The sequence below is a fragment of the Epinephelus fuscoguttatus genome, linkage group LG23 (assembly GCF_011397635.1).
Source record: "Epinephelus fuscoguttatus linkage group LG23, E.fuscoguttatus.final_Chr_v1".
Classification (NCBI taxonomy): Eukaryota; Metazoa; Chordata; class Actinopteri; order Perciformes; family Serranidae; genus Epinephelus; species Epinephelus fuscoguttatus.
In genome coordinates, this window is record NC_064774.1 from 36,909,049 (window position 1) to 36,936,847 (window position 27,799).

The 27,799-nt window shown below is 39.6% G+C and overlaps 2 protein-coding genes across 2 annotated transcripts; one reads left to right on the forward strand and one right to left on the reverse strand.

Moving 5' to 3' along the window:
- The first annotated feature begins 1,838 nt into the window (after positions 1-1,838).
- On the forward strand, positions 1,839-14,372 carry LOC125884233 (butyrophilin subfamily 2 member A2-like). Its single transcript, XM_049569106.1, has 7 exons — positions 1,839-2,075; positions 4,175-4,204; positions 5,797-6,129; positions 6,786-6,826; positions 8,460-8,489; positions 11,252-11,347; positions 11,522-14,372. The coding sequence occupies exons 1-6, from the start codon at positions 2,009-2,011 to the stop codon at positions 11,327-11,329; spliced, it is 579 nt and encodes a 192-aa protein (XP_049425063.1). The 5' UTR covers positions 1,839-2,008; the 3' UTR covers positions 11,330-11,347; positions 11,522-14,372.
- A 1,011-nt stretch (positions 14,373-15,383) lies between these two features.
- On the reverse strand, positions 15,384-20,997 carry LOC125883472 (sialoadhesin-like; the record flags this gene model as incomplete). Its single annotated transcript, XM_049567754.1, has 4 exons — positions 15,384-15,750; positions 18,478-18,609; positions 19,076-19,336; positions 20,755-20,997. Coding segments are annotated over 4 exons (686 nt in total), but the record flags the coding sequence as incomplete, so codon positions are not given.
- Between the last annotated feature and the right edge of the window lie 6,802 nt (positions 20,998-27,799).

Genomic DNA, 27,799 nt, shown 5'->3' on the forward strand with positions numbered 1-27,799 from the left:
CTACTTTGGGGAGTCACTGAGAGAGGGGTTTATCAAATTAAAGGAGGATTCCAGAGAAAGATGTTGGTAATTGAACAAATACACCCCTCCTATCAGTGCCTTTCTCCTTATACATCCATGGCGTTTCTCTGTCCTTTACAGGAGCACAGCACAGTAACACTGTGTAGCCCGGTTTGAGCCACTTCCTTTGTTTCCCATTTGCAGAGCCAGAACTTTGAATGAACACTGGATTGTTTTTCAGTGCAGAGCAATGAAAAAGCACGCATTATTTATAATTTTTTTTGTCTAAGTGGTATTATAGCAACAGGCTGGCATTTAAAGGGTTAACATCCTGAAAATGAAGGAATATTCTGATGTTGGTTATATAAAATTTAATTAAGTGAGAATGGAAAATGTTATCAGTTTAATTCATAGAAGGTCTAGTAGGTGATATTTTTGTCCTCTAAGGTAAAAATGTGTTTTGCTGTGGGGAGGTTCTGGAAAAGACACACAGCAGCTTTCAAGAGAAGCTTTTATGTTCTCTCAAACAACCGGGATATGATTATGATATAGAGAAGGAAATGGATGGTAAGGGCTTTTTGTCATTAGTATTGTTATTATTTTATATTATAAGTGGAGACATTAATGCAACTTTTTGGAGGAAAATCCAAAGAGGAAGAAGAACACCTGTTGGCTGCCTTTAAATCTTCGTTTTTTTCTGCTTGCAACAAGTAGGCTGAAGGTAAACTTTTGGGCCTGTCCCATATGTGCGCTTGATCACACTTACGCACGCTTGGACACTTGACGTGCACGTCCATGTGCTCAGTGTAAGTGCGCAAGTGTATCCCATATCTACGCAGTGCGCTTGATTTGTACTTTACCCACACTTATGGTAAGACTGCACCTGAGTGGTATTTGGCCAAGTATAAATCCCACAATGCATCAATGCTTCAATGCTGGTGAAGTCTGCCCACTATAGTTCAGTGAGTCTGCCATCATCGGGATTTCGACTGAGGAAGAAATTTCAATGTAAGAAAAATGTTTTATAAATGTAACTTTATATCATAGTCCCGTTCATATCATAGCGTCACGATGGTACATGTTAGGCAGCTTTGTTAATGTGTCTGTGGTGAGGAAATTCACATCAAGCTTTGCCCTGGAGTTATTTACTAACCACAGAGTTTATCTGAAATAGGGACCACGGAACAAACGCTCCAATTCGGAAAACGATTACCTGTTTACCTGGGCTAAAAATACAGCAGCTGATGGATACAGGTGAATAGTTTCTTTTGATTGATGTCTTTTTTTCCAACATGACAAATATTACAAAACAGTAGTTAACTTATTTAACCCTACCCCTTTTATTCACTAATTAATAACGGTTAACTTTCCTTTAGATATCCAACGTAGTGTTATATATGCCAGCATATTAACTGACTCTCTTAAATGCATGTAGACTAAATATCATGAACTGTTTATGTACCAACATGAAAATATATTCATATATCCATATACATACATACATCAGCTCAACATAAATCACAGCTGCAGATTCCTGCTGATTATCCACACCTTTTTTCATCCCTACATGAAAATTATTTCTTTACACCCTTTTCTAAACTGGATCATGTTTTTGTTCGCGGAGAATAACATCCAATGTGCAATGTAAGGGCCGTTGTCAAGTCTGTCCCAATTTCGTTTAAATATCCCCGCGTACTTGGCCACTTAATACGTGCTTGAACACTATAGGCAAATGTACGTTTTGTGTGGCAAAACGTCACTAAAGTGTGTGCGTAACCGAGCGCACTGAGCAAAGTGTGGAAAAATGGGACAGGCCAGGTTTCACCTGCTGCGAACACTGATGAGTGATTTCCGCCTCATACCTTTAAGGTGCAGTCAAAGTGAAAGTATGTCGCAGTGACGCAGTTAGATTTTAAAACTTTAACACGATATTTGGCACTTTTTTGGTTTCCAGAACAAAGACAAACTAAAGCCGAGCATTTTAACGACACTTTGACACGACGCAGCGATGAGGTTTGAAACTGTAATGACGGGAATGATTTTTGTTTTTTGTTTCCTGCTCAAAGTGTCCTCAGGTAAGCTCGACTCATTAATGGTAGGCCTATGTCAAAATCAATAGGCTGCAGGCTATATGTTCTGTTTGAGTAGGCTCGTGATTAGTTTGCGGAGTAATTTCAGCAATTTATTGCTTGACTGAAATTTGGAGTAATTTATATACCATATGTAATATATATAGTATTAATATAAGAAGATTTGGTGTACCCAGCGCAGCAAGGTCAAAATACTTTCCTCCACTTTAATAGTTTTAGATTGATTATCTGTATAAACTGTCTGTAATCACTGGACGGCCCATCTGTAGGTAAGAGAAGAGAGGACTTGATAAAAAGTTGATTTAGCAGTTAACAGACATATTTCACTGACGGTTTACTTTTGTTTGGTTGGAGCAGTGGTGGTCCTAGGCCAGTTTCAATTGGGGGGGCCAAGGTAGGGCCACTCCTTTTGATACAGGGGCACATACAAGTAGGGTCAAATATCTAAGTCTGACAATAAGATATACATAATATATATATGTATAGCCAAGTTATGATGGCAGAATAGGCCTAGATTTCAACATCTTTGTGCTTTTTATGTGTGAAAAATGTTCTATTTTTACTGATAAAAATACTAGTGGTATGTTATAGTAAAGGGTTACACTTAAAATACGGCTAAGGATTAGTGGTTTAACATTTCAGTAATCAAAAGAAAAATGACTAACTTACTGATCTGCCTCTGGAGGGCTATTTTATTATTTTAAATCAGGTGCAGACAAAATATTCTTTTAAAATTCCCTCTCTCACAAACACAGTTACAGATACACAAAACAATACAAAATACCCATAACGAAAGGAAACAAAAGGTGAGACTCAAATCAATTACACACAAACAGACACAAGTTACTGCTTTCCTCCCTCACGATTTGCAAGTATGGCACCCTGAATCAGAGCATTTAATTTTATGTGGCTTCGAAAACAAGATTTCAAAAGCCTTCTGGTAGTTAAATGCCTCTGGGACAGGCCCATTTATGTCAACCCACTGGATCCGTGGTGAGTGCAATCCAGCCAAGGCGCGGGTGCTGGAGCTAACAGCAACCATTCAAGTCAATGTAAGCTGCTCCACCAGCCGCCGCCTAGGAGCGGCACTCCGCTCCGCTAAAAATACGCACCGGGTCTATTTCTGACGGACGCCGCGCGACGGCACATCAATATGCACAGACCAAATGAGTCAAACAGGAAGTCAGGTGCAGAAAAGACGAGAGTATCCGGTCAATTTTCACAATAAAACACCCATGAAAACTCCGGATCGTATTTCACATGGCTACATCAACATGATGTGACATATAACTACCATGAGCCAAATGAGACAGAAAAAGTTTTCAGAGCTTACTTCAATGGCGCTGTGTGTTGCCGTGCAGGATCAAAGCTGTCTTAAACACAGCCACACAATTCGCTACTGCTGTTTTCCAGGTGATACAGTGGGTGCGCCGCTTTCACACTTTTTTTTATGGGGGCACTGGCCCCTGCTGGACCCTCCTAAACCCGCCATTGCTCATGAGTGTCAGTGAAGTGTGGTCAGCAGTGAGTGATGAATGTTTTAGGCCACGTAACATAAGCTGGTGATCATTCTTTGAAATGTCTATTAAAATGCTAAATGCTTACTGTTTACTTTAGTTCAGTAGGAGTATTTTTGTCGGATTAGACATCTGCGTTTCATTTTTGAGACATTTTACTTTAAATTATATTAAATAGGCCAACAAAATGTTCCGGGTGAACAGAGGACTGTGTGCTCGGTGTTTAAACCGCATCTCTGTTGATTTGGTTGCGCTCTCTGAGCATAAATATTTACCTACAGCCACAGGCCGCTGAACTGCAACATTTTTAATGAGCACATAGTCATTTTATTTTATGTAATTACACGCTGGAGTGTCGTCTCGTTACTCGATTAAACAGAGACTTGATATTCAACAACATCAACATACATATTACCCAGCAATTTCATTTCATTTCATTTCTTTATTCAAAGGAACTAAAAGTAACTGTGTGTGTGTGTGTGTGTGTGTGTGTGTGTGTGTTGCAATGTTTCTCCAGGACAGTCATGTGATGCCAATTTTTCATGTCATGTTTTTGTCATTTTTTAGTCGACGCACCGGAGAATAAAGAGCCGTGCGGTAAGTGAAATAAAAAAGTGCTTTCTTTTACTTACAATGTGCATGCAGATAACTTGTCCTGTCATTAAATAGTCAAGTGGAAAAAATCATCTTGTTCAAGTCTCTATTGCAGTGGAGCATCAGTGAAATTCTTTTCAGCAATGCTACAAATGTATAAAAAGAATAATGCAGTGAAAATGAGAATCTAAGGCCTAGTCCACATGGACCGGTGTACTTCTGAAACCGTGTATTATTCTATGCAATTTGGCTGTTTGGGCCCCCGAAACTGCATTTCTTTGAAACCAGAGTCCAGGGTGAAGTTTTTGGAAGACAGCGTTTGTGTGTAGATAGGATAACCACAGTATTTTATTACCTGTCTCCACTGTTTGACGTCAGAGCGACGGTAAATAGCTAGTGAAATGGCAGACCGAACAAACATGCTGGTGCTAACTTTATTTGTGAGCATGCTATCAGCTCTCTTTGAGTGCCATGAAAGGCACTTTATAAATAAAATGCATTATTATTATTATTATATCCAGCTGCTCGACCTCACCACCCAAATTATCTGACAATGGGTGCGGTTACATGATGGCTTCTCATTCAGAATGAAATAAATCTGAATGAAATCATTCGCAATTAAAGTTTTTCCAGGTAGTTTACATGGGAAGTATTATATAGTTGGGGATGAGAATGTGTTGGTTTGCTAATACCGTCCCCCTCTCAGCTGAAAAGGTGTCATTGTTCTGTTGCGACACGGTCTCACTCCAAAGTCATCGAAATCCAGTGCTTAGGCAGTGACTTGCAGCGTCAGACACGGCCGGTGTTCATGTCCAATAAGATTCTAAAGCCAAACCCTGTTGTTTTCCTTAAACCCAGCTACGTGTAGCCTATTTGTTGAAGGAAAAAAAACATCAATTTGCAGTGTTGTACTGATGTAGTACTTTTATTTTGAAAGAGACTGTATGCAAACTGTACATTTCCTGTGAAAACAGAAGTGTATTTTGAAAACAGACAATGCATGTAACAGGCTGAAGTTGACACGACGTCCCAGAACGTCAACAACCAACACACCCAGGGTACCTTGGACGTCATATGTGGACGTGGAAAGTCCATGACCAAACGTGGACATGTGACGAGGTCGCTGTGAGGATGATGATGAAAATACAGGAATACCAGAGAAATAAGCGCACTTTCAAATTCTAGTCAGTGTTCTTGACACATTTACCACATTTAATTTATATTCATATCTGGCTTGGTTTTGTGACTTTACAATGTCATTAATATCTTCTTTTCAAACCAGATTTCTACTGGCAGTACACTGTAAATATTCCAAGAATAATTTCTCTCAGCATGTTAGGAAGAGGCAATATATATAGCATATGTGGATGTGGAAAGTCCATGACCAAACGTGAACATGTGACGAGGTCACAGTGAGAATGTGATGTCTGTTTACAGCTTGTCCCACAAAGCAGCTACAAAAAGTTTTATGCCAAACAATAACCTTAACTTTCCAATGGAGAAACATATTTCCACCCTTTTAAAATATCTGTCAGCCCCATTTGTGTTTTATAAGGTGTACTAAATAAATTATTTTATCTTGTGTCTCATTACAGAAAATAAATTAATTTGCCAAGAAAGACACAATGCATCAGCTGGAGAGAACGTCACTTTGGACTGCCACACTGAGCCTCAGTGTGATGTGATGGACAAAAGTGTAAAATGGGAATTTGGGAGTGAAATTGTCCTGCTCTACAGAAATAAAGATGTTGATCCTGGTGCTCAGGCAGAACGATTCAAAAGAAGAGCAAAAAAGGACATCACCTGGAATCCAGCTGAAGGGAAACTTGCTGTGAAAATTGAATCAGTTAAGACAACTGACTTTGGGGAGTACACATGCTCCATTCGAAAAGGAAAAGTCTGCACGACTAAACTCATCTTACAACAGTGTAACTAATACTTTCATTGCTTTGCATGTACACTATAAATACGAACTCAGTCATATTACTGTAAATTAAAAACAATATTGTATAACATATATATATATATATATATATATATATATATATATATATATTAACTCACTGGTATCCAACTGCCAGTAAGTTATTGTGAACTTTATAGCATTACTTTTTTCTTATCATTGTTATGTTACGTGCTGGAAAAAAAAAACAAAACAAAACGTCAGAGACAGTAATAATGCCAGATAAATAAGATACAGTAAAGAAATTACAGCTATTCACTGTAATATTGTTTAAAAGTGTGTTTTTAGCCAATGTTAGAAATTAAACATACATTAAGTGTCATGACAACAAATGCAATGTCAGCCTTTGTTGCACAGACCAACAGAAACCCATATAAACTTTTGTCTTTGTGATCACACAGGAAAAAAAAAAGAGTGTCCTCTGAAAATGTTAACATTTAGCTCAAGTACTGTTTTGCCTATACTGCAGCCTCACAGAGCTGCTAGCTGTAGACTTAGTGTTGTTCGAAAACAACACATTGAAATAAAATTGCTTATTATCCTCAAAATGATAAGATGATAGCTTGGAGTGAAAGTTGTCTTATCTTTCCTGAGTACCTAATCATCTTTGTCTTCTTGCAGTGGGTAATTCAGACAAGAACGAAGCCAACAAACCTCAAACTGTAAGTAGAATACCAACCCGGTCTTACTACAAAGTTGTCAAAATCCAGCACTTGGGCAGTGACTTGTGGTGTCAGAAACCAAACAAAAAGCCATCCTTTAATGTTGGCATGATATGCAGCTGGTTGCCATCTTAGTTTAAATGCACTGCAGTAGAGGTGGTGGATGGGTCCAGCAAACACTGACTTTCTCCCGTGAGAGCAGTGTTCACATCCTGTAAGTTTCGGACGCCAAATCCTGTTGTTTTTTCCCAAACCTAACCATGTGTGTGTGTGTGTTGTTGAAGGGAAAAAAACAACAACGTCAATTTGCAGTGTTGTACTGACATTGTGCTTTTATTTTGAAAGAGACTGTATCAAACTGTACATTTCCTGTGAAAACAGAAGTGTATTTTGAAAACAGACAATGCATGTAACAGGCTGAAGTTGACACGGCGTCCCAGAACGTCAACAACCAACACACCCAGGGTACCTTGGACGTCACATCGCTGCGTGAAAAGTCCATGACCAAATGTGGACATGTGACGAGGTCGCACTGAGGATGTGATGAAAATACAGGAATACCAGACAAATAAGCGCACTTTCAAATTTCCAGCTAGTGTTCTTGTCACATTTAACACATTTAATTTATATTCATATCTGGTTTGGTTTTGTGACTTTACAATGTCATTAATATCTTCTTTTCAAACCAGATTTCTACTGGCAGTACACTGTAAATATTCTAAAAATAATTTCTCTCAGCATGTTAGGAAGAGGCAATAGGGCACATAGAAATCAATCAATCAATTTTACGTATAAAGCCCAATATCACAAATCACAATTTGCCTCACAGGGCTTTACAGCATACGACATCCCTCTGTCCTTATGACCCTCACAGCTGATCAGGAAAAACTCCCCCAAAAAAAACCTTTAACGGGGGAAAAAAACGGTAGAAACCTCAGGAAGAGCAACTGAGGAGGGATCCCTCTTCCAGGACGGACAGACGTGCAATAGATGTCGTACAGAACAGATCAGCATAATAAATTAACAGTAATCCACATGACACAATGAGACAGAGAAAGAGAGAGAGAGAGAGAGAGAGAGAGAGAGAGAAGAAGCCGAGTCAGTGACATGCAGTAACAGGACATGAGTGTTAGCAAAGGAGAGAGAGAGGGGGGGGGAGAGAGAAGGAGCCCGGTGTATTATAGGAGGTCCCCCGGCAGACTAGAGCTGCAGTCGAAAAGTCCCTCCTATCGTCTATTTATTCCTAACCACTTTTCCTTGACCTTGATGGAAAACGTCACGAAGTCAAGGGAAGGCGTGAAGGAGATTTCATAAGGACTTAGGAAAAGACAACTGCGGTGCTGAGAGAATCCGACAGCACTTACACTGGGCTAAATAATTATGCGACGGCGGATGTTATTGACGTAGGTCTGCTGTGGTGAAACTACAATGTTCTGAAGATGGACTTCAAAACTAGGGGCTGGTACAGGGCAAGCCTGAGCCAGCCCTAACTATAAGCTTTATCAAAGAGGAAAGTCTTAAGTCTAGTCTTAAATGTGGAGACGGTAGAAAGAATTCAATGACGCTGCAAGAAGAAGTCTACAGGCAATGTTTAATTTGTGGATAATTTTTTTTTTTGTCACTTTTTCCACAGACACCAAGCCAGAGTCAAAAAAATATTGGGGTGAGTAAAAACAAAAACAAACAAACATTGTTTGCTAATGACACAGACAAGCTAAAACGTTACTCCTGAACGTTAGATATAGCGTGAACTAGCTCTTATTAAAAGATTATTGCTTTGCTTATTTCAGCAAAGAAATACACCCGCATTTTAAATCTATTAATTCATCAGGTCACTGTTTCAGAGACAATACTTTAGCATGAGACTCTCTACATCTGTGTTTATTTCTGTAATAATCAGAAATTTTATCATTTGATATAGCCTGGACATATGTATATATGTATGTATATATATATATATATATATATATACACACACACACACACACAACTTCAGAATTTGCACCTTATCTTATTTGGAACTTTTTTTATAGTCAGTAAAAACAGTGCCAGCATCTAGCTATTTAATAATTAATACACCAGATGAAAAGAAAAGAGAGAAGTCAAAGGCTGTTCAGATCGAGATGATCACATGATTGTGAGAATATTATCTCAATCAATAGATGGGTTTCTTGTAATTGTCAACGTTTTTATTTATTTATTGTGGTTATGGTGATTATCAATCTTTGCTGTTTAGTAAGACAGAGGCAAAATGGCGCTACCTGATTCATTTACTTCGTCTTTCGTTTGAAACAGAGGAGATATCAGTAAGTATCACTAACTCACTAGCCCCTTTTACACTGCCAGATTTTCGGCAAATGTTGGGCCGTTTTGCCGGCAAGCTGCGAGCGTTTAGACACACAGAACCGGACTGGTGAGTTGATCCAAGGTGCCCAATTTTGGTGAAGAACGGGCCGACTTATGAGAGAATCACAGAAGGACTGACCAGCCACGGCTTCCCTCCCACGTCACTGTTTACGTCACACGCTGAGCTACACGTTTTGTTACTTGCTCACGCCCCCCATTGCCCCGAAAAAGGCCCATTCTGTATAAACAAAAGTAGGTAGGCGGCATTTTGCTGCACTCCCCGATTTTGTTTTCATACTGCCAATGCTGAAAAAAGACTGATTGGGCTTTCCTGCAAATTTGCACAGTTCCTATTTAAAAAGGGCTAATGTCACATGTGGATGATGTTTATGATTTGTCAACATTGCACATCCAAAGTCTTTGGGACGGTTCAGAAAAAGCATTCTGATCTGCTCGCTCTGTTTGTTCAGGAGCAGCTAAACCAAGGCGGATTGCATCATGTGCAACCAACAAAGTCGTATGGTACCATTTATCAAAATAAAGCATGCAGAGCAGTGTTTAGCTGGTGAACACAGTTGAGCATTTAGCAGCTGAAGAGACAGGTTTTTCCCTCAGGAGTTGGTGGAGACCAAAAACAGAGCTAAAAGAGAGAAACTATTGGACTAACGTTCATCAGGTCGACACAAACACCTTGAAAAAGGACATTATACTGCCTGAATAGGGAGTATAATGTTGACTGGACTATAGGGCCTCTAGCAAGTGTGCACGTTAAACACAAGGATCCAAGAGACATTTTACCATTTACTGAAGGAGAAGTTTGCACTGAGGACAGACAAATGGATGATTTTCTCTGTGCAACAAACAAATATAGATCAATACATTGGAATGCAAACCATAACTAAGAATTAACCATAAGTACATAAGTTAGCTTACACTCTTTATGCATCCAGTTTGTAAAAAGGGGAACCAAAAGCCATCACCAGGGTCCTATTCACAGAAAAAGAACAAAACAGGTAAATACAGGACAAAAAAATACAACCATTCCTTCCACTACATCTAAACAACTTGTCGTACTTACTGGGTTTGTATTTATCTCACAGGTATGTCACTTCAGAACGATAGATCATAATCTGTCAGAAAGTCAGATACATACAGTAGATTACAATGCTTAGCATATAGACAACCATTTCAGATTCAGAATACTTTTTATTCATCTTCGGGGAGAAATTGTTTTTGTTCCAATGCTCTGTGCAAAGTAGAAATAGAAATACAGCATGAATGGAAACAAGAGATAAAGATGAAGATATAAATAAAATACTAAAATAGACAATGAAATAAATAAAATAACGTTGACAAAATAAAATAAAATATCAAAGTAGACATTAAAATAAAAAAATTAAAATATTAAAGTAGACAATAAAATAAAAAAATAATAACATAGTAAAGTAGACAATCTGAAATATATACAATATACAATATAATAATAATACAATATACAATATACAATATTCATGATATTCATATTCAATATTCATACAATAAGTCCACTAAAACAAATTGGCAGAATCATTTCATGAAAACTGACTGGTGTGGCCGCTTGGTCTCAGACAAAGGATTTGCACAGAACACACCCAGCCCTCATATAACCTCCCCTTGTGCATCAAAGGTCAAAGGTTCATTTATTGTCACTCAGTACATGTCTGCACACTACAGAGCGAAATATGTACTCAGGTCCCGATACAATAAAAATAGGCAATAAAGAGGATAAAAAACACATAAAAACATACACATAAAAACATACACATAAAAACATACAGTGCAGTTGGACGGTCCAAACTAGTGTCCACAAGATGGCAGCAAATAACAGTAAAGCGTAGGTGAATCTCTACACCCACTCCTGGTCTCACAAAATTGGCTGTCAAGCATGAGATTTTGGGCACTTGTAATGAGTCATCATGTTGCTCTGTAATATTTACAGATATTTATCTTTAATATAGATTATTTTTGTAGTCTGCTTTATTTATTTTGGCTGTGAAGCACTTTGCAACCCAAATTAACTACTATCTGGTCCTTTTACAGGTTCCTCCATTCTTTCAGGATCCTGTGATTACATTGGTACTGGCTACATTTGCATTGCTTTATTTGCTGTGTCACTGAAGAAATGTGGAAGGATCAGTAAGTCACAAATTTCTCCACTCTTCAGTTTCTCCACATAAAAGAACAGGTTCACAATGTTTCAGTCTGTGTCTGTGCCCACATGTAATCTAACAGTCTTTTTTTTTTGTTTGTTGTAATCTTTCCTCATGTTCATACTGGACATTAAAAAATTCCCTCCTAATGTGCTTTCAGGGTGGTGGAGGAATAAATCTACTGTTCTTGTTCTGTGCAAGAACGAGACGCTTTTTGTGCTGCAGAAGATTGTGTTGAAGGCCTCCACAACTGTCACTGAGAAAAAGAGGAGAAAAAGCTCATGAACTACATTTGAAGGCACTGACTGTTTTGTGTTGTACCGGTTTAAGATGCGATGGGAGATGAAATGGCTTCTTTTAGCTATCCATTTTTTAAAATTGAGTGTTTCTGGTAAAGGATAAGTGATGACCAGTAATATCCAGAATGAGTAATCCCATGTCCTCAGGAGCAGCTCTTATCAAGATAATTAATGAGTTTGGGGTGTTTCTGGATATTAGATTAATACTGTAAAATCTTGAGCATTATCGCATCGGAATTTTAGATGCTCTGATCTATTCATCTTCTGTTTTTATACTAATGGGTTCAGGTATCTCGGCATTTTTGGTTTCTTTTACTCTTTATATCATGATAAAAATTTATTTAATCAAATTTGAAGAGATTGCAGGACCTATCTTTTACTGTGCAATATTAATAGTTTTACTGAAGAAAATAGTTTTGAGTATTTCTGCTACTGCTGCCAATAATGAGAGAGTTCTCAGTAATAGAATGGGGCTCCAGGCCCCCAAATCACTAAATCCGTCCCTGATTATAATAAAAGCACAGCACAGGATGAAGGGAGACACACAGCACAATAGTTTATGTAAATAATTTCTCTCCTAAAACAAAGTAGTCTGTAGAAGTGTAAAGAAGTCAGTTTCCACAACTGGACATTTGACCGCAACGCGGGCAAGCGATGCGAGCAACACACTTCGTTTCATAGTCAACACATTAAACCCAAGCGACGTGGGCAACACATCGCAATACATCACTCGTGCAATAGGGGGTCGCAGATACACTAGTAGATTCTGGCGAGCTAGTGCTGCTGTAGCTAGCTAGTACTGCTTTTGTATTAGAGTGCAGGGCACTACAACTGTCGAGTTAGCAAAGTTGTTCCCCCTCGCCCGCCATATTTCATACCTGCTTCTTCTGTGAATAACAAAAAGTGGTTAATTTCAAGTACGTCGCTTACATTATCACCCCCGCTGGCAACGCATGGTATTACACGCATCGCTGCGTCATGTATCAAGAAAATGGACAACATATTTTGAGATGCAAGCACGCATCATGGTGGCGAATGCGTCTCGATGCGTCCCAATGCGTTCACATCTGCGTGCCTTTGCGTTGACTATGAAACGGCCCTTACTGCTGCTTACCCTCTAAGAAACTTACATGGCCTATGTGGGATGTTGTAATGCATTAAAATGAATGGGGCAGCACTAGCTGTCAAATATGTATACACTAACGAGTGTCAGAGAAACTGGCACCATATTTTGCATAATGTGTCAAAACTCAACAGGTTCAAAAGATTCGATACATTTACATTTACCAATTCAAGGGAACCAGAAAAATAATCAGGCGGCCCATCACTACTCTCCGTGTGATCAGCGATGGTTTGGATCAAACCAACTCAAAGGGTGGTCCAAAAATGTGCAATTTTCTTGCAACTTGTTTTGGTCCGTTGCTGATAATACTAAAATCATTGTTGCTATAGGCTACTTAAATATAATCACCAGATTGTGGTAGCAAAACCATAACTTTGCTCCCCCTAAATGAATAATGGAGCTGCATTTACTCCACTTGCACCATTGCTCAGGTGCCTGTTTACCTGTAAATCCACATTATTTGGTGCTGGTTTTAGGTTTACATATTGAATATAGGTACAGGTAGATTCTTAGAATCACTTTGTATGCTGCACGCTGCACAATATTCAAAAACGTGAAAGAAGAGTCCCCTGATGCTTCAGTGAGGTATGAAAACCCACTATACTTTAAAGAGGAATGGTTAAGAACAATAAATATGGGGGTAACAATTAAAGATAAAGATGCACCAGAGACTAATGTGGGGTCTATGGGTCTATGAGAGGTTACTGTAAGGTTAATGTGTACCCTGAAACAAATCAATGAATTTCAGAGAAAAAGGTTTGCTGTTATACATTTTATAAATGACATTAAAGGTTAGAGCCAAAGTGCTGTGCAAACTTTCAACCATTTCTCATTCCCAGGTCGTCACTAATCGCTGCTCTGTCAGTCGCCTTTCACCTCTATGTATTACGTGCTAGGTATTCCTCTGCCTGTGGTGTTTACAGTTGGGGATACCACAACCACAACACCAGGACGTCAACAGAAGCACATGGTTAGGTTTAGAAGAAAACATCACAGTTTGGTTTGACATTTACACCAGAAGCAAACATTGGTGGGTGAAAGTCCACAGATTGTTGAACCACCTCCCTCCAACCTGCTGCGTGTCATAACACCGTGAAAGCTGCGTTACACTCTTACGCTGCCTTGTGGTGTATCATACTGCCACAAAAGGTGTCTTTTGATGCCGGTGTCTGACACTGAAATCACTGACGAAGGCTGATACGTGACGACTTTGAAACGAGAACTGGCTGAAACTCTTTTTCCAGAATTTCCAACAATGTGATATAAAAATGATGTGCCAGTTTTTCCGTTGAGTGCGTAAATGTTTTATGTCAACAGCCATATATGTCAACAATTTTTACTGACTTTCTATTTTTGGGTGGTATTCTTAAAAATGTGTGGTGTTTGTCAAATGTATGCTGTAATTCTCTTATTACATGGTTCTTAAACATGGTTTGAACCAGGAGCCATCAGTGCTAACCACTACATCACCATGCCATATAAAAAAAAGATGTGTCTCACTTCTGGTTTGTCTATATGATGTATTTCTTTTCTTCTCTTAATTTAACATACAATGACAAGACTTGATATGATTTGTAAATAAAAGTGTTAAAATGTCTCAAATGTAGATTATAAAGACTTTTTTGTAATACTAAACTCTCAGACTTACAACAAGTGATGCCGTTATAGATACTAAATAAATACAGACAAATTTATACCCAGTTTAGATGTGGATACAGCCACAGAAGCAGTGTGGCACAAACTGAAGTGGAAAGTTTGGCAAAAAAATTGGTTGTTCGGGAGTAGTACTTCAAATACAGGTACAATACATCAGAATATCATCTTGAAAGTGTTTCATTTAAAAGAATGACCCCGAAAAAATTATGAAAAATTATGTTGGATAGGTGAACATAGACCCTCCAATACTAACTGTAAAATGTTGAAACTTAACTATTGCAATATTTCCTATGTTGGGCCTATTTTTGAGTTAGATTGACTGGACTACCATTAAAAGTGATTTATTGCAATGTTCTGTCAACTTTGGGAAAATGTTTTAGACTAAAATGCTCACTAGGTGGCGGCAGACAATAATGTGTTGTTGATCAATTTATTTTGAAATCTTTGTGAAGGTTTCTCAACCAAAGAGCTGAAGAGTCACTGATCATCTATAGAAACAAAAAACATCAGATTTAACCTGAGAGATCTTATTAAATGTCCTGAAACAGACAACAGGGGCCATCTGGACACATTTGCTCTGCAGACAGTTTTGTCTTCCTGTAACAATGTTGGTTCAGGTTGAGATTGTTCTTGAGGGTTAGTTGCTCAATGGTGCCCTCTCTCTGTAGGTGAATGCCACTGGAGGCTGTGGTGATAGATGACTATTTTCTACCATACCATGTGACAACAACGGACCATTTATCTCTAAATATGTGAAAACATTTCACTTCTTATCTCCTGCATATCACAAAGTAACCTTTCAGATTAGGTTACAGGTGTCTCACTGAGGTGACACGCCATCCACCATCCCCTCCGAATCTCAATGACAAAGTCAGCTCAGAAATAAATTCTAAATGTTCATGTGGTATGTATGAAATAACACATGTAATGTATTTGTGGTTTACATTCACTTTATTCATCAAGAGGGAAATTGTTGTGCAGCAGTTGCAGCAGGAAAGAGTGCAAATATAACAACATATAAAACAAAGATTATTAAAAAGGTGCAAAAACCAAATCCACACAATGCTCAAAATTTCAACAGGTTAAATAACAGTGACATACAGAAATATATCAGAGCATGCAGATGGATTATTAAATAAATCATGTAGCTTATCTAGAAGATAATGAAAAATAAGCACTTTTACAAAAATAAGAATATTGCCTTCTTCCCAGTCATATTGGTCAGCACATAAACACTCACAGCTCTTCTTCTTCTTCTTCATCATTCCAGTACGCGATGATCAGACGCTCTCCTTTTAGCATCAGCTCGAGCTGCAGGTAAAACCAGAGAAGAGAGAGGGTTAAGAGGAGTGTGTGTAGCCTCTTCTTCTTCTTCTCTCACTACCCGCTTTCTACCAGCGTTACTATGACAACCAGCTCACAACCTTTGTCTAGTGGATACCATGTACCTCAAACGTGTGAGTTTTGATTCTCTCACAGGAAACCACAGAATCAAACCTGTCCTCAGCCACAAAAGGGTTCTCATTGTCAGTGAAACGGGATGTGAGGTAGCTGCATGAACAACAACAAAAGAGTCAAACATTCTCAGAGTGGAAACTGTTTGTGATAAACTGAAGGATGAAGTGTTCCTGTTGAGGAAATCCCCCTACTTCTTCAAATAACACTTCAGCTGCAAAATAATCATTTGTAAATCACTCGCCTTGAATGTGTGAAGAAATCATTGCTTTCCTTGATGCCTCTGTGGTGAACAGAGAATCCAAAAAAAGGGCAAATATTCTTGACGAGCGTTAGTAAAGGTGGACCGTGTTCAACAGCTACACTATATCAAAACAGCTGTTCACTCTCACACAACTCGAGTTTTCGACACGACTTGCAGGTATACATTAACCAATAACTGCTGTCAGTATCACAGCACATGTCCATATCAGGGCAATGACAGATGGGTAAATACACAAAACAGGACATAATAACAAAAACTGTCTGTCTATAAAACACTGTTATACCTCATATCACAGCCCGACTGACAAAGACAGTAACAGACACAAAGATGTGACATATACACCTGCACCTTTCCTCAGCTCTGACCTTCTTCCCCATGAGCCCGGTCTCACTCCGAAGTCGTTAAAATCGGGCGCTTGGGCAGTGACTTTCAACATCAGAAACCAATGAAAAAAGGCGTCCTGTGACATCGGCATGATACATGGCTGGTTGCTGTTGTAATTTAACGGTGTCCAGCGGCGTCAGGGGAAATGCAGCGGGACAAGGACAAAGGTTAAGGCGACAAAAGTCCGACTGGGGCGGCGGATGGGTCCAACAAACACAGACTTTCACCCAGGAGAGCGGTGTTTGTGTCCCGTAAGATTCTAAACGCCAAGACACATCGGCGGTGTCACATGACAGAAGTGAAGTGCCGCCCCCAACACACATAGAAAGCGTTGCAGTGGCAGTAATGTGACTAGCTGGTTGCCAACTGCCAATTAGAACAAAAGACAAGGAAGAAGACGCAGGAAGAGAAAGAAAACACACAACACCGGACGACCACGACAACCAGACTACGATGGTAACAATGTGAGTTGCTTATTATCACATGATGACAGATGGCCCCAAAGTTCTTCTTCTTCTCTGCTCTTCAACAGAGCTGCTACTACGGGAGCTGGGAAGTACAAAATAGGCTTTTCTCGGAAAAAGAAGTGCGTTTTCAAGGGCGGCGACGCTGGAAAATAAGACAATAGCGAGAAGTGCCACGGTGCGTCACATCGACACACGTCAACACGCCGCCGGTGTGGGTTTGTAAATAGAGAATAATCGGGGTGTCTGTTTTGACGTGTGTCGTACACCGCCGGTGAGTTTCGGCCTTAAAGGGATAGTGCACCCAAAAATGAAAATTCAGCCATTATCTACTCACCCATATGCCGAGGGAGGCTCAGGTGAAGTTTTAGAGTCCTCACATCACTTGCAGAGATCCAAGGGGAGAGGAGGTAGCAACACAACTCCACCTAATGGAGGCTGACGGCGCCCCAGATTCAAACGTCCAAAAACACATAATTGAAACCACAAAATATCTCCATACTGCTCGTCCGTAGTGATCCAAGGTGGAGTTGTGTTGCTACCTCCTCTCCCCTTGGATCTCTGCAAGGGATGAGGACTCTAAAACTTCACCTGAGCCTCCCTCGACATATGGGTGAGTAGATAATGGCTGAATTTTCATTTTTGGGTGCACTATTCCTTTAAGGCCAAACCCTGTTGTTTTTGTTGACTAAACCCAACCATGTGTGTTTGTTGTCGAAGGAAAAAAACATCAATTCGTGGTGTTGTAGCAACACATCCCGGAACGTCAACAACCAACACATCCAGGGTACCTTGCACGTCGTATGTGGACGTGGAAAGTCCCCAACCAAACGTTGATATGTGACGATGTCAGAGTGAGAATGTGTTGTCCCCATGGGTCTATTATACATATTTAAAGTTTCTCAAACGTGCACTATAGAGTAAAAATAAGAGAAAATATGAAAACAAATTCATACATTTTTTTCTAGGTGGGTTTAGCTCTGTCTTGCCAAGCCTCAAGCATGACGTATTCTTCTTCAAGTCATCAAAAATATTCGCTTTTTTCGGATTCTCCATTCACTGATAAGGCATGTGAGACAACCACTTCTCAAATTCAACACGCAGTGAGTAACTGATGTATGAATGATCATTTTTTGGCAAAATTTTTCTTTACGCCAAATAAACCCTTTAAAATCCTTCTTGGATCAGCTGGAAAAAGCTTTTTACAGATACGTGGTTCTCACGGGACCACCACGCTACAAACATATGATGGTCTTATAGAATATGATGCATTACTATAGATTAAACTAACAGTATATGAAGGAGTTCAGATGAGCGTTCAGGTGTCTTTGTGGTGTCTCTCATCATCTCTAACAGCTCTCAGGTCAGCCCTGACCTCTGACCCCTTTTGGAGGAAGCCAACAGAAAATATAACACATACTGGGATGAATATATTCTATTATTATTGTATATTTTCAGAGGTGTTCTTACCTCGAGCCAGCCTGCGGCACGTGTAAATACACAATATGAGTATGGCTGTGTAGAGGAGGAACAGCAGGATGGAGCAGAGCAGTCTGTACCAAGGCATGTCAGGAAGAGGGCCACCTGGAGGCTGAGCTCTCGCTGTGAGGAGGACAGTTTCAAATGAGATTGCGTTCTGTTTTCATCCAAATATTATGCAGCATTTTCAACATTAATAAACAAAAAAACAATTACAGAGGGGCATGTGAATATTCACCAAAGAGCACAACTAGAGGAGAGTCGAACAAAGACACAGGTTCACTGCATGTTGGCCATTTAACCCTTTGAGGTCAAGGGTATAATTGGCCATTTTTGACAACTTCTGATTTCACCTTAAAAAATGTTTACCTCACCTTATTTGGTGTCATTTTTTCATTGTGAAAAGTATTAAATCAGAATTAGCAGAAGAGAATGACACGTAGACTGACAGGTCCGTCACTCAACGCGTCAGTACATGATATCTAATGACGGCCAAATGAAGCCTCATGAAGCATTTTCTAAGGACATTTGCAATGCTGCGCCCGACACTTTGTCACACATGCTGCATGTAGAGAGCAGAGCATGTCACCTGTTACACCCAGCCAGCTCTGCGGCGACTCTCCTTTCGTCGGGTGTTCACACTTGTAGAATCCTTCATCATACGTGGACACCGCTCGGAGGGTCAGGATTCCATCAGGCCCGGTACCGATGAAAGCATTGTTTTTGTAGAACGTAGCATTGAAATTTGATGTAGGATTCTTTGAGTATCTTTCCTTGTGGATGCAGCTGAGAGTCACCTCATCTCCCTTCCTCACAGGAAGTGCAGGGCTCTCCAGTATCACGACACCAGCTGAAATATAGAAGAGCAAACACAGTGTCACTGTTGTCATGGTTAAAGACAAGTGTAGTAGTTCTTACCATATTGGTTTGTTGGCTGGCACAAACAGACGTTCTCACTCCCAACTCATCAAACATCTTGGTCAGAGGCCCTACACTTCAAACCACAGAGCTCTATGTGTCGGCAGTAGGAAGTGAAGTGATGCAGTAGAAAGAGCGACAAAGTCCAGAGAGGAGAAGTCGAGGTGGATGGATGGGTCAAACAAACACAGGACTTTGACTCAGGAGGCTGATGTTTGTGTCCCAAGTCAACACTTAGATATTTTAACTTACTTTAACTTGTGACATTTTTCCAAACCTAAACAAACTGTGACCATTGAACAATGTTTTGGTTAAACTGTTCTTATTTAGCTGTTCCCTGTGAACACAGAAGTTTACTGCGAAAAGACTGTATTCATGTTATGAGTGGAAACGCAAATTGTTCTATCCATGTGTGGAAATGTTTTTGGTTTTAGGCATTGACTTTGAATAGTTAGGGTAAGGACAGCCCATTGGGCGGAGACAATGGGCCCGTGGGCACAGATAGGCAAAGGGCCCCACCACCTCTCCACTTCCAAGACACACAGAGATTATAATGGATTTGCATCTCGTTCTAGTTGTGGTTCATTTTGTGTCTCCTTGTAGTTTTTCTGCCTTTTTCTAATCATTTGGGTCTCTTTGACGTAATTTTGTGTCTTTTTTAGCTTTGTAGTCATTTTGGGTCTAATTGTGGTTGTTCTGTGTCTTTTTTACTCGCTTGAGTCTTGGGCGGGGCGGGTCATTTTGTGTCACTTCCTTGTTGTTTGTCGTCTCTTTTGGTTGTTTTGCCTGTTACGGTGGTTGTTTTTGTGTCTATTTGCACTTTTGTTTTTGCATCTCTTTGTAGTCTTTTTGTGTCCCGTTGTGATCTTTGAGTCTCTTCCTGGTTGGTATGTGTTTATTTGGGATTTTGCACATTCAGGCCAGGGGGGGCCCTGACACTTGGGGTTGTGGGACCTGTGCCTGGTGGGCATGTTCAGCAAACCATTCCTCTGGTCAGGGGATAGGACCTGAACAAATCATGCTTCAGATACAGATGGGGCAGTGATGAGGGGTAGGTCTATGTAGAGTGTCGTAGTGTGAAGGACCACTGACCAAGCTGCTGTATTGACCAGTTGGGAGTGAGAACATGTTGTCATTGACAGGAGTGTTTCTAAACTGACACATATTCTGACAGGCATGCGTAGAAATGACTGTACAAATGGTTAAATAAAAAAAAAACAGTTTAAATCTCTCTTAAATAAAATATTCATCTGATCTGCCGCAGTCCTTCAGAATCCTCACACATAAAAAACGATTCATGGTTCTTTTGTCACACTATGAAACAAAACACAAGCTTGTTAGCGGACATACCGGCCACTGTGATGTTGATGGTGTTGCTACACTCGCCCTGCTCAGACTCACACCAGTACACACCGCTGTCTGACGGGTAGATGTCGTTGAGCGTGCAGCCATTGTCGCAGGGTTCAGGCGTCTCAGAGGAGTTGTGCTTCCTCAGTGTCCAGCCGGTAGAGTTCCGCAGTGCATCACAGCTCAGAGAGATGCGGTCGTACCGAAAGAACTGAGATTTGTCAGGACGGATGCTCAGTGTGGCTGCTGCAGGAAATAAAAGATGTGATTTTAAAAACATCAGCTTGATTAAAAACAGAGACTTCAGATCCTGTGTTCTTGGTCTCATTGCACCTTTTTTAACACATCAGATTATTTTAATCAATCAAAGTCAATCATACCAACAATTTGATCTTATTAAAGGATTTATTGAAAAATCGATTTTATATCACAGGTTGTGGTCATGATCAGATTTAGGGGGATTTAGTGCCACCCTGTGGTGAGGCTCACAGATTGCAACCAGCTGAAACTTCTGGTTAGAATTTCTTCATCGTTCAGGAGGTTTTTACCGATTTATCGCCAGAGGTCTCTTCCTCTCCAAAACAAACAGACCAGCTGATTTAAACTGGTAAAAACACTGACTGAAGCAGTTTCACCTAAAACACTGTCACGGAGGGCAACACATTCTCACTCTGACCTCGACATCAACATATGGTCATGGACTTTTTACATTGAGATATGATGTACAGGGTACCCTGTGTGTGTTGGTTGTTGACGTTCTTGGACTGCGTGTCAACTTCAGCCTACATGTATCGTCTGTTTTCAAAATACACTCACTTTTCATTCACTTTTCACAGGAAATGTACAGTTTGCATGAAGTCTCTTTCAAAATAAAAGCACTATGTACAACACTGCAAATTGACCTTTTTTCCTTCAGCAACAAACACATGTGGATACGTGTTGCCAACACACGTGGTTGTGTTTAGGACAAAAAAAAACAGGGTTTGGCTTTACAGTCTTACAGGAAGTGAACACCAGTCTCCTGGGTGAAAGTAGGTGATTGTTGGATCCATCCTGCCTTAACTTTTGCTGTTGCCCCGCCACGTTTTCCCCTGATGCCGCTGGGCGCTGTTAAACAATAAAGGCGTCTGGCTGTGTATCATGCCGACGTTAAAAGACGGCTTTCCTTGCTGGTGTCTGAAAAGGGAAGTCACTGCCCAAGCGGCAGTTTTTGACGACTTTGGAGTGAGACGAGGTTGGGAGGGGCCGCTAACTAGTGATGGCCAAGTGAGGCCTCATGAACCACTGTCTTCATTTTCTGAAGCCACTAGATGGCGCTGTCTGTTCAACAAATGTTTGAAAGCACATTTCACTGCCATTCCTTCAGCCTTTTCTTTAAACCAAGATCGCCATCTGGTGGAGTGAGAAAATAAAGAAAATGGTTCGCGAGGCTTCACTTGGCCATCACTACTGCTAACTACAGTGGCTGGTGTGAAAATGTAAATGTCTCTATCTAGAGCCAGTGTTTGGTTTGTCTGTTCTGGGCTACCATAGAAACATGACGATGCAACATTGCCATCTCCATAGACGAGAACCTGCTCCCTGCGTATGTAAGGGCTTGCTCTAAGGTAACAGAAACCCAACAATTCTTATTTTCCAGGGATTATACACTAAAGAAAACATTCTTGTTGTATTTTCTGCCAGTATGTCCCCCTAAATCCTACACACTGGACTTTTAATAAGGCTGCACTGTGGCAACTTGGGTTTAAGGACTTTCTGCCAAGATATCAACTTCAGATTTTAATTCAGCTTCAAAGAACCAAAATACATATTTGTGTCAAATCATCAAAATAAATTAAGGCAATTCACCTATCAACGAACTGGAATGGGGTGCAGATAAATAAAATGTAGAGCTTTGACTGGACCCAAAAAAATCAGGCCCAAACCTACATCGTATCAGTCTAAAATGACATATTGGCATGCTGAGAAATTACAGCCCAGTCTGAACACGCCCAATCAAAGCTCTAACTGTTGCTTCCTAGTTGCACTTGCCCTGCAGTTGCCTGCACTGTATATTATTATTTACATTACTCTGCTCTTTACTGCTTTTTGCACTTCTGGTTAGATGCTAACTGGCATTTAATTGTCTCAGTAACTGTACAATACCATGAAGTTACGCTAATCTAGTAATCAAGTACTAGGAAACAACAGCTATAGCATAACAATTGAAAACATTAAGAAAAATCAAATTTTATCTATTAAAAAAAAAATAACATTACGTAAAGTAGGAGACAGAGTGAGGTGATCTCCATCCTGCATCGATGCTGTCTTTGTTCTCATCAGCTAACAGCCAGTCTACCCACATCCTGAACTCAAAGGAAACCATGACAACCCAGATGACAGGCGGAACATATAAAAAACAAACATGTTGAGGACCTGAAGCATGCAAGAAAAAAAAAATACCCTAAATTCATATTTTCCATTTGAAATTTCATAAAGCCAGACTGCACAAACTGCAGCAACCTTTACTAATGTCTCCGTTCTCCTAATAATAGTCGTCTCCTGGATGTATCAGCTCTTCCTCTTTATCAATGGAAAAAAACAAATCATCAAGTGAAACTGTCAACTGGTGACAAAGGTTTGCTAATATGAGTCACATTTCTGTGAAACAGGACGTGAGACAGACACATTGTTAACCTAGGTAACCTCAAACACAAATGTCACCTTAAAACCATCAGTGTTAGACAGCACTGACCTGGACCAACAGCACACCACACCAGTACAGCACGACAACACCACAGCGTTTAAACCATCAAATAAGAACAGATGTCTCCACTCGCAGTCCTTCGCTGCAGTGTGTATTAGCCTTAATAGTTTGTGGGCTACAAATACAAAGTTTGTCTTGAAGAGATGTGGAAATTAGGAATCACTTTGCTCATTCAGTCATTCAGTTTTCTTTTCTGCATCACCTTTACATGCCTCATAACTCTTCACATAGCCTGGGGTGAAATAAGCCTGCAGGCTGGTGGTGGGAAAATCAAACCTAATGTACCATTGTCTTTTTTTCTGAGTCCAGTAGAAGGCACTCTCTATTCAATGAGGGTTGAGAGCACTGAACTGCCACTGCTTGAGCCTTTTTCTGCAAACCAAAAGCGCCATCTAGTGGGGTCAGAAAATAAAGGAAATGGTTCATGACGCCTCATTTGGTAATCACTACTGCTGGCAGAAGGGGGAGTGAGCTTCGTTTATGGACCCTCTACCCAGTATATAATCAGTAATACTGTTCATGTACAAACTATTTTAAAAGTATACTTGCTGAATCATCAAAACACTGGAACATAACAGATTTACTTTAAGCCCTGTATAATGTTATTATAATACCTCTGTCTGGACTTAAATGTGACACAGTTTAGTAACTTACAATGGACAGAAAAATACTGCGCTACTTGAAATACTAAAATCCAGTAGGTAACTTTGAACATCGCTTTGAAATATTCCAACACAATCACCGGAATAAATGTTGGCATTGTATGTTTCTGCTTTGTATATTATCATGTAGCAGATACATGAAAACTTTACATTTCAACAGCACTCTGGTTTACACAGGGTTATGTTTAGGCACAAAAACTACTTGGTTATAGTTAGACAAGATCATGTTTGGGCTTAAAACACCAACTTATGGTGTCACAAAAGCTGCTAAAAATACAGCGATGGATCACTCGCAACCACTGATGATTGGAAGCCAAAAGTTGCTGGAAACTTGATGGGTTGCTAAAAAACATCCACTTTTGGTGGCACAACAGCTGCTGGAAATGCAGTAATGGGTCGCTAACAAACACCAAGGTTTGGTAGTCAGAAACCGCTGGAAACTTAGTGATGGGTCGCTAAAAAACACCCCTGTTTGGTGGCTCGAGTGCCACAAGAAATGCAGTGACAGATCACTGCCAAAAACCCACTTTGTCGGCACGACAGTTGCTGGAAATGTAGTGATGGTTTGCTAGAAAACACCTATGTTTATTGTCACAAATGCCACAAGAAATGCTGAAAAATACCCACGTTTGGGTGCACAAGGGCCACTGAAGGCATTAGCAATGGGTCGCTAAAAAACATTACATTTTGGAGTCACGAATGCCTCTAGAAACACGGTGACAGGGTCGCTACAACGCAAAGGTTTGTTGGCCAAAATCCGCTGGAAACTTAGCGACAGGTCGCTAAAAAACACCCATGTTTGGTGGCTGTAGAGCCGCTAAAAATGCAGTGACAGATCACTGACAAACACCCATTTTTGGCGGCACAACAGCTGCTGGAAATGTAGTGATGGTTTGCTAGAAAACACCTATGTTTAGTGGCACAAAGGTCGCTGGAAATGCAGTGAGGTTTTTGACATCTTCAGCAAAATGATTCCAGAGGAGAATAACAAGCTGGGTTTCCTCGTTGATTCTGTACACCGGATTGGATACCCCAGTGAAGACAGGAGCCCATGCCCGGTGATAATTCAGTTCACCATGCGCACCTTCAAGCAGAGGATCTGGAGGGCTTCAGTGAACGCCGATGTGATGAAAGAGAAGAAACTACGACTAACTGAGGACTTGACTTACTGGGAGAGACAGTATCGGAAGAAACTCTGGCTGCTCGTTGACAAAGCGCACAACGAAGGAAAGAAAACTGCATGGTGCGGTCCAGATGTGATTATCGATGGGAAAAGAGTCACAGCAGAGACTATCTAAGTCATTGTTAACAACATTTGACTCTGGTCACTCCACACAATTCCCTTTCTTTAAGGATGGACTGATAATAACAGGTTGGTCTAAGAGAAATATATTAGATGTGTTGTTAAGATGTTAGACTTGGTAATTATAGTCCGAGTTTAGTTAAAATGGTCATATTTTTGTTTAGGTACTTAAATCTTAAGCGGTTCTACCACTCTATATTCCTTGAGGAATTTATATAGTAAGCCAAGTCTTCTCAGGGCTTTAATTTGTTATTGTTCTTCAGACATTGTGCTCACTTTTTTCTTTTCTTGACCCTTAAAGATGTCTAATTTTAAGTTTAACTCGTTAAAAATCGTTTCTCTTAATGTTAGGGGACTCCGGGACAATGCTAAAAGGAAGGCAATATTTCTTTTCATCAGGAAAACTGATGCTAGCATTTTTCTTTTACAAGAAACTCACTCCAGTGATACTGACAGTAAATTTTGGAAAAGTCAGTGGGGGGATCAAGCATATTTTGCACATGCCTCTCATCGCTCTGCAGGTGTCGCTTTATTATTTAACAAGTTTACAGGAGATAGTTTAGAAAAATTCATTTCTGAAGAGGGAAGGTGGATCATAATTGTAGTAAAACTAGACAATTCTCTTTTCTTAATATGTAACGTATATGGTCACAGTGAGATAGCCCAAGCTAAAACTATGTTTAATCAGATTTATTCCAAATTAAACAGTTTACAGGAAAAATATAAAGATGCACTTCTGATCCTTGGAGAGGACTTCGGTGATGCTCCAGATGATACGGTAGACAGAATCCCAGAAAGAATTTCCCACAATTCACAATTTAAAGCCACACTTTATCTAAGTGAAAACTTATCAGTTACTGATGCTTGGCGGTTTTTTAACCCAAATTATAAAGAATTTACCTGGAGTAATTCAAGATGTACACAGCAGTCTAGAATAGATTTGTGGTTAACCTCCACCTCTTGCCTGCAATACATATCTGAAGTTTCACACTGTTTCGCTCCTTTATCAGATCATAAAATGATCACTATACTTCTGGTGGATTCAAAAGAAAATAATAAATTGTGTGGATATTGGAAACTAAATATAAAAAACCTTTCAGGATTCAGTTAAATTAATGGCACAAGATATTTTTAATCAAAAGGATTTGAATGGTATCCAGGAATGGGAATATTTCAAATTTAAGATTAGAGAAACGGCTATTATATTAATTAAATACATAAAAAAAGATAGTAATGAGAAAGAAAAGGCAATCATGGATAACTTGAATGTTTTATTGAACAAATATACAAGGTCTCAAAAAGAAATTCGAATTACACAACTGGCAGATGACACAGCCTTGTTTTTGAGAGACAAAAATCAAATTGGACCAGCTTTACATTTGATTAATGTGTTCTCTAGAGCCTCAGGCTTACATGTCAATATAAGAAAATGTGAAATTTTAAGTCTGTTTGATACAGATGATGAACACATTTGCAACATACCAGTAAAGAAAACTATTAAATATTTGGGTATTGATGTAACCAAAGATATGCTTACCAGACAACAACTTAATTTCCTTCCTAGACTAAAAAAGACAAAAAATATTATGAATTTGTACATGATTTATCCATTTTTGGAAGAATTCTCTTAACTAAAGCTGAAGGCCTCTCTAGACTTGTTTATTCTTGTCTCTGTATGTCCAAGATTCAACAGCTAAAGAAATTAACACCGTACTTTCTAATTTTGCTTGGAAAAACCGACACCATTACCTAAAAAAAGATATACTTTCTGGGCCCAGAAAAGAAAGAGGATTTGAATTATTGAATTTTATTGACTTAAACAATACATTCAAAATAAAGTGGATCAAACAATGTCTTACAACACCAAATTCCATCTGGTATTTTATCCCACATAATATAAAAAACTGTGAGGCCTTCATCTTCTACTCACCTGTAATTATAAGTGTTCTAAATTACCAATAAAGTTATCTAAATTCTTTCAACAGGCCCTCCTTGCATGGAAATTGTGTTACACACATAACTTTTCCCCACACAAAACCATCATATGGAATAATGGTGATATAACTGTGGGGAAAAAAATTTGTTTTCAAGCAGAATTGGTTTGGCAAAGGTATAATATTTGTAACTGATTTATTCGACACCAGTGGTTTATTGATTAGTTATGAGCGTTTCCTTCTCATTAAATCCTTTCCTGTAACAAGTAAAGAATTTATCTCCGTGATAAAAGCTATTCCTGACAGCCTGTCTCACCTAATGAAGTGTCACCTACAATTCCAAGAAGTACTAAGGATAGAATCTCTGTTATTTGTAAATGGTCTAGATTTTATGGATCGTAAG

What these genes read in the sequence shown, in the direction of transcription:
- LOC125884233 (XM_049569106.1), top strand. Translation starts at nt 2,009, where the DNA reads ATGAGGTTTGAAACTGTAATGACGGGAATGATTTTTGTTTTTTGTTTC. An exon ending in TAAACTCATCTTACAACAGT is followed by an intron (nt 6,130 to 6,785) that starts GTAACTAATACT and finishes GTCTTCTTGCAG; the next exon opens with TGGGTAATTCAGACAAGAAC. An exon ending in AGAGTCAAAAAAATATTGGG is followed by an intron (nt 8,490 to 11,251) that starts GTGAGTAAAAAC and finishes GTCCTTTTACAG; the next exon opens with GTTCCTCCATTCTTTCAGGA.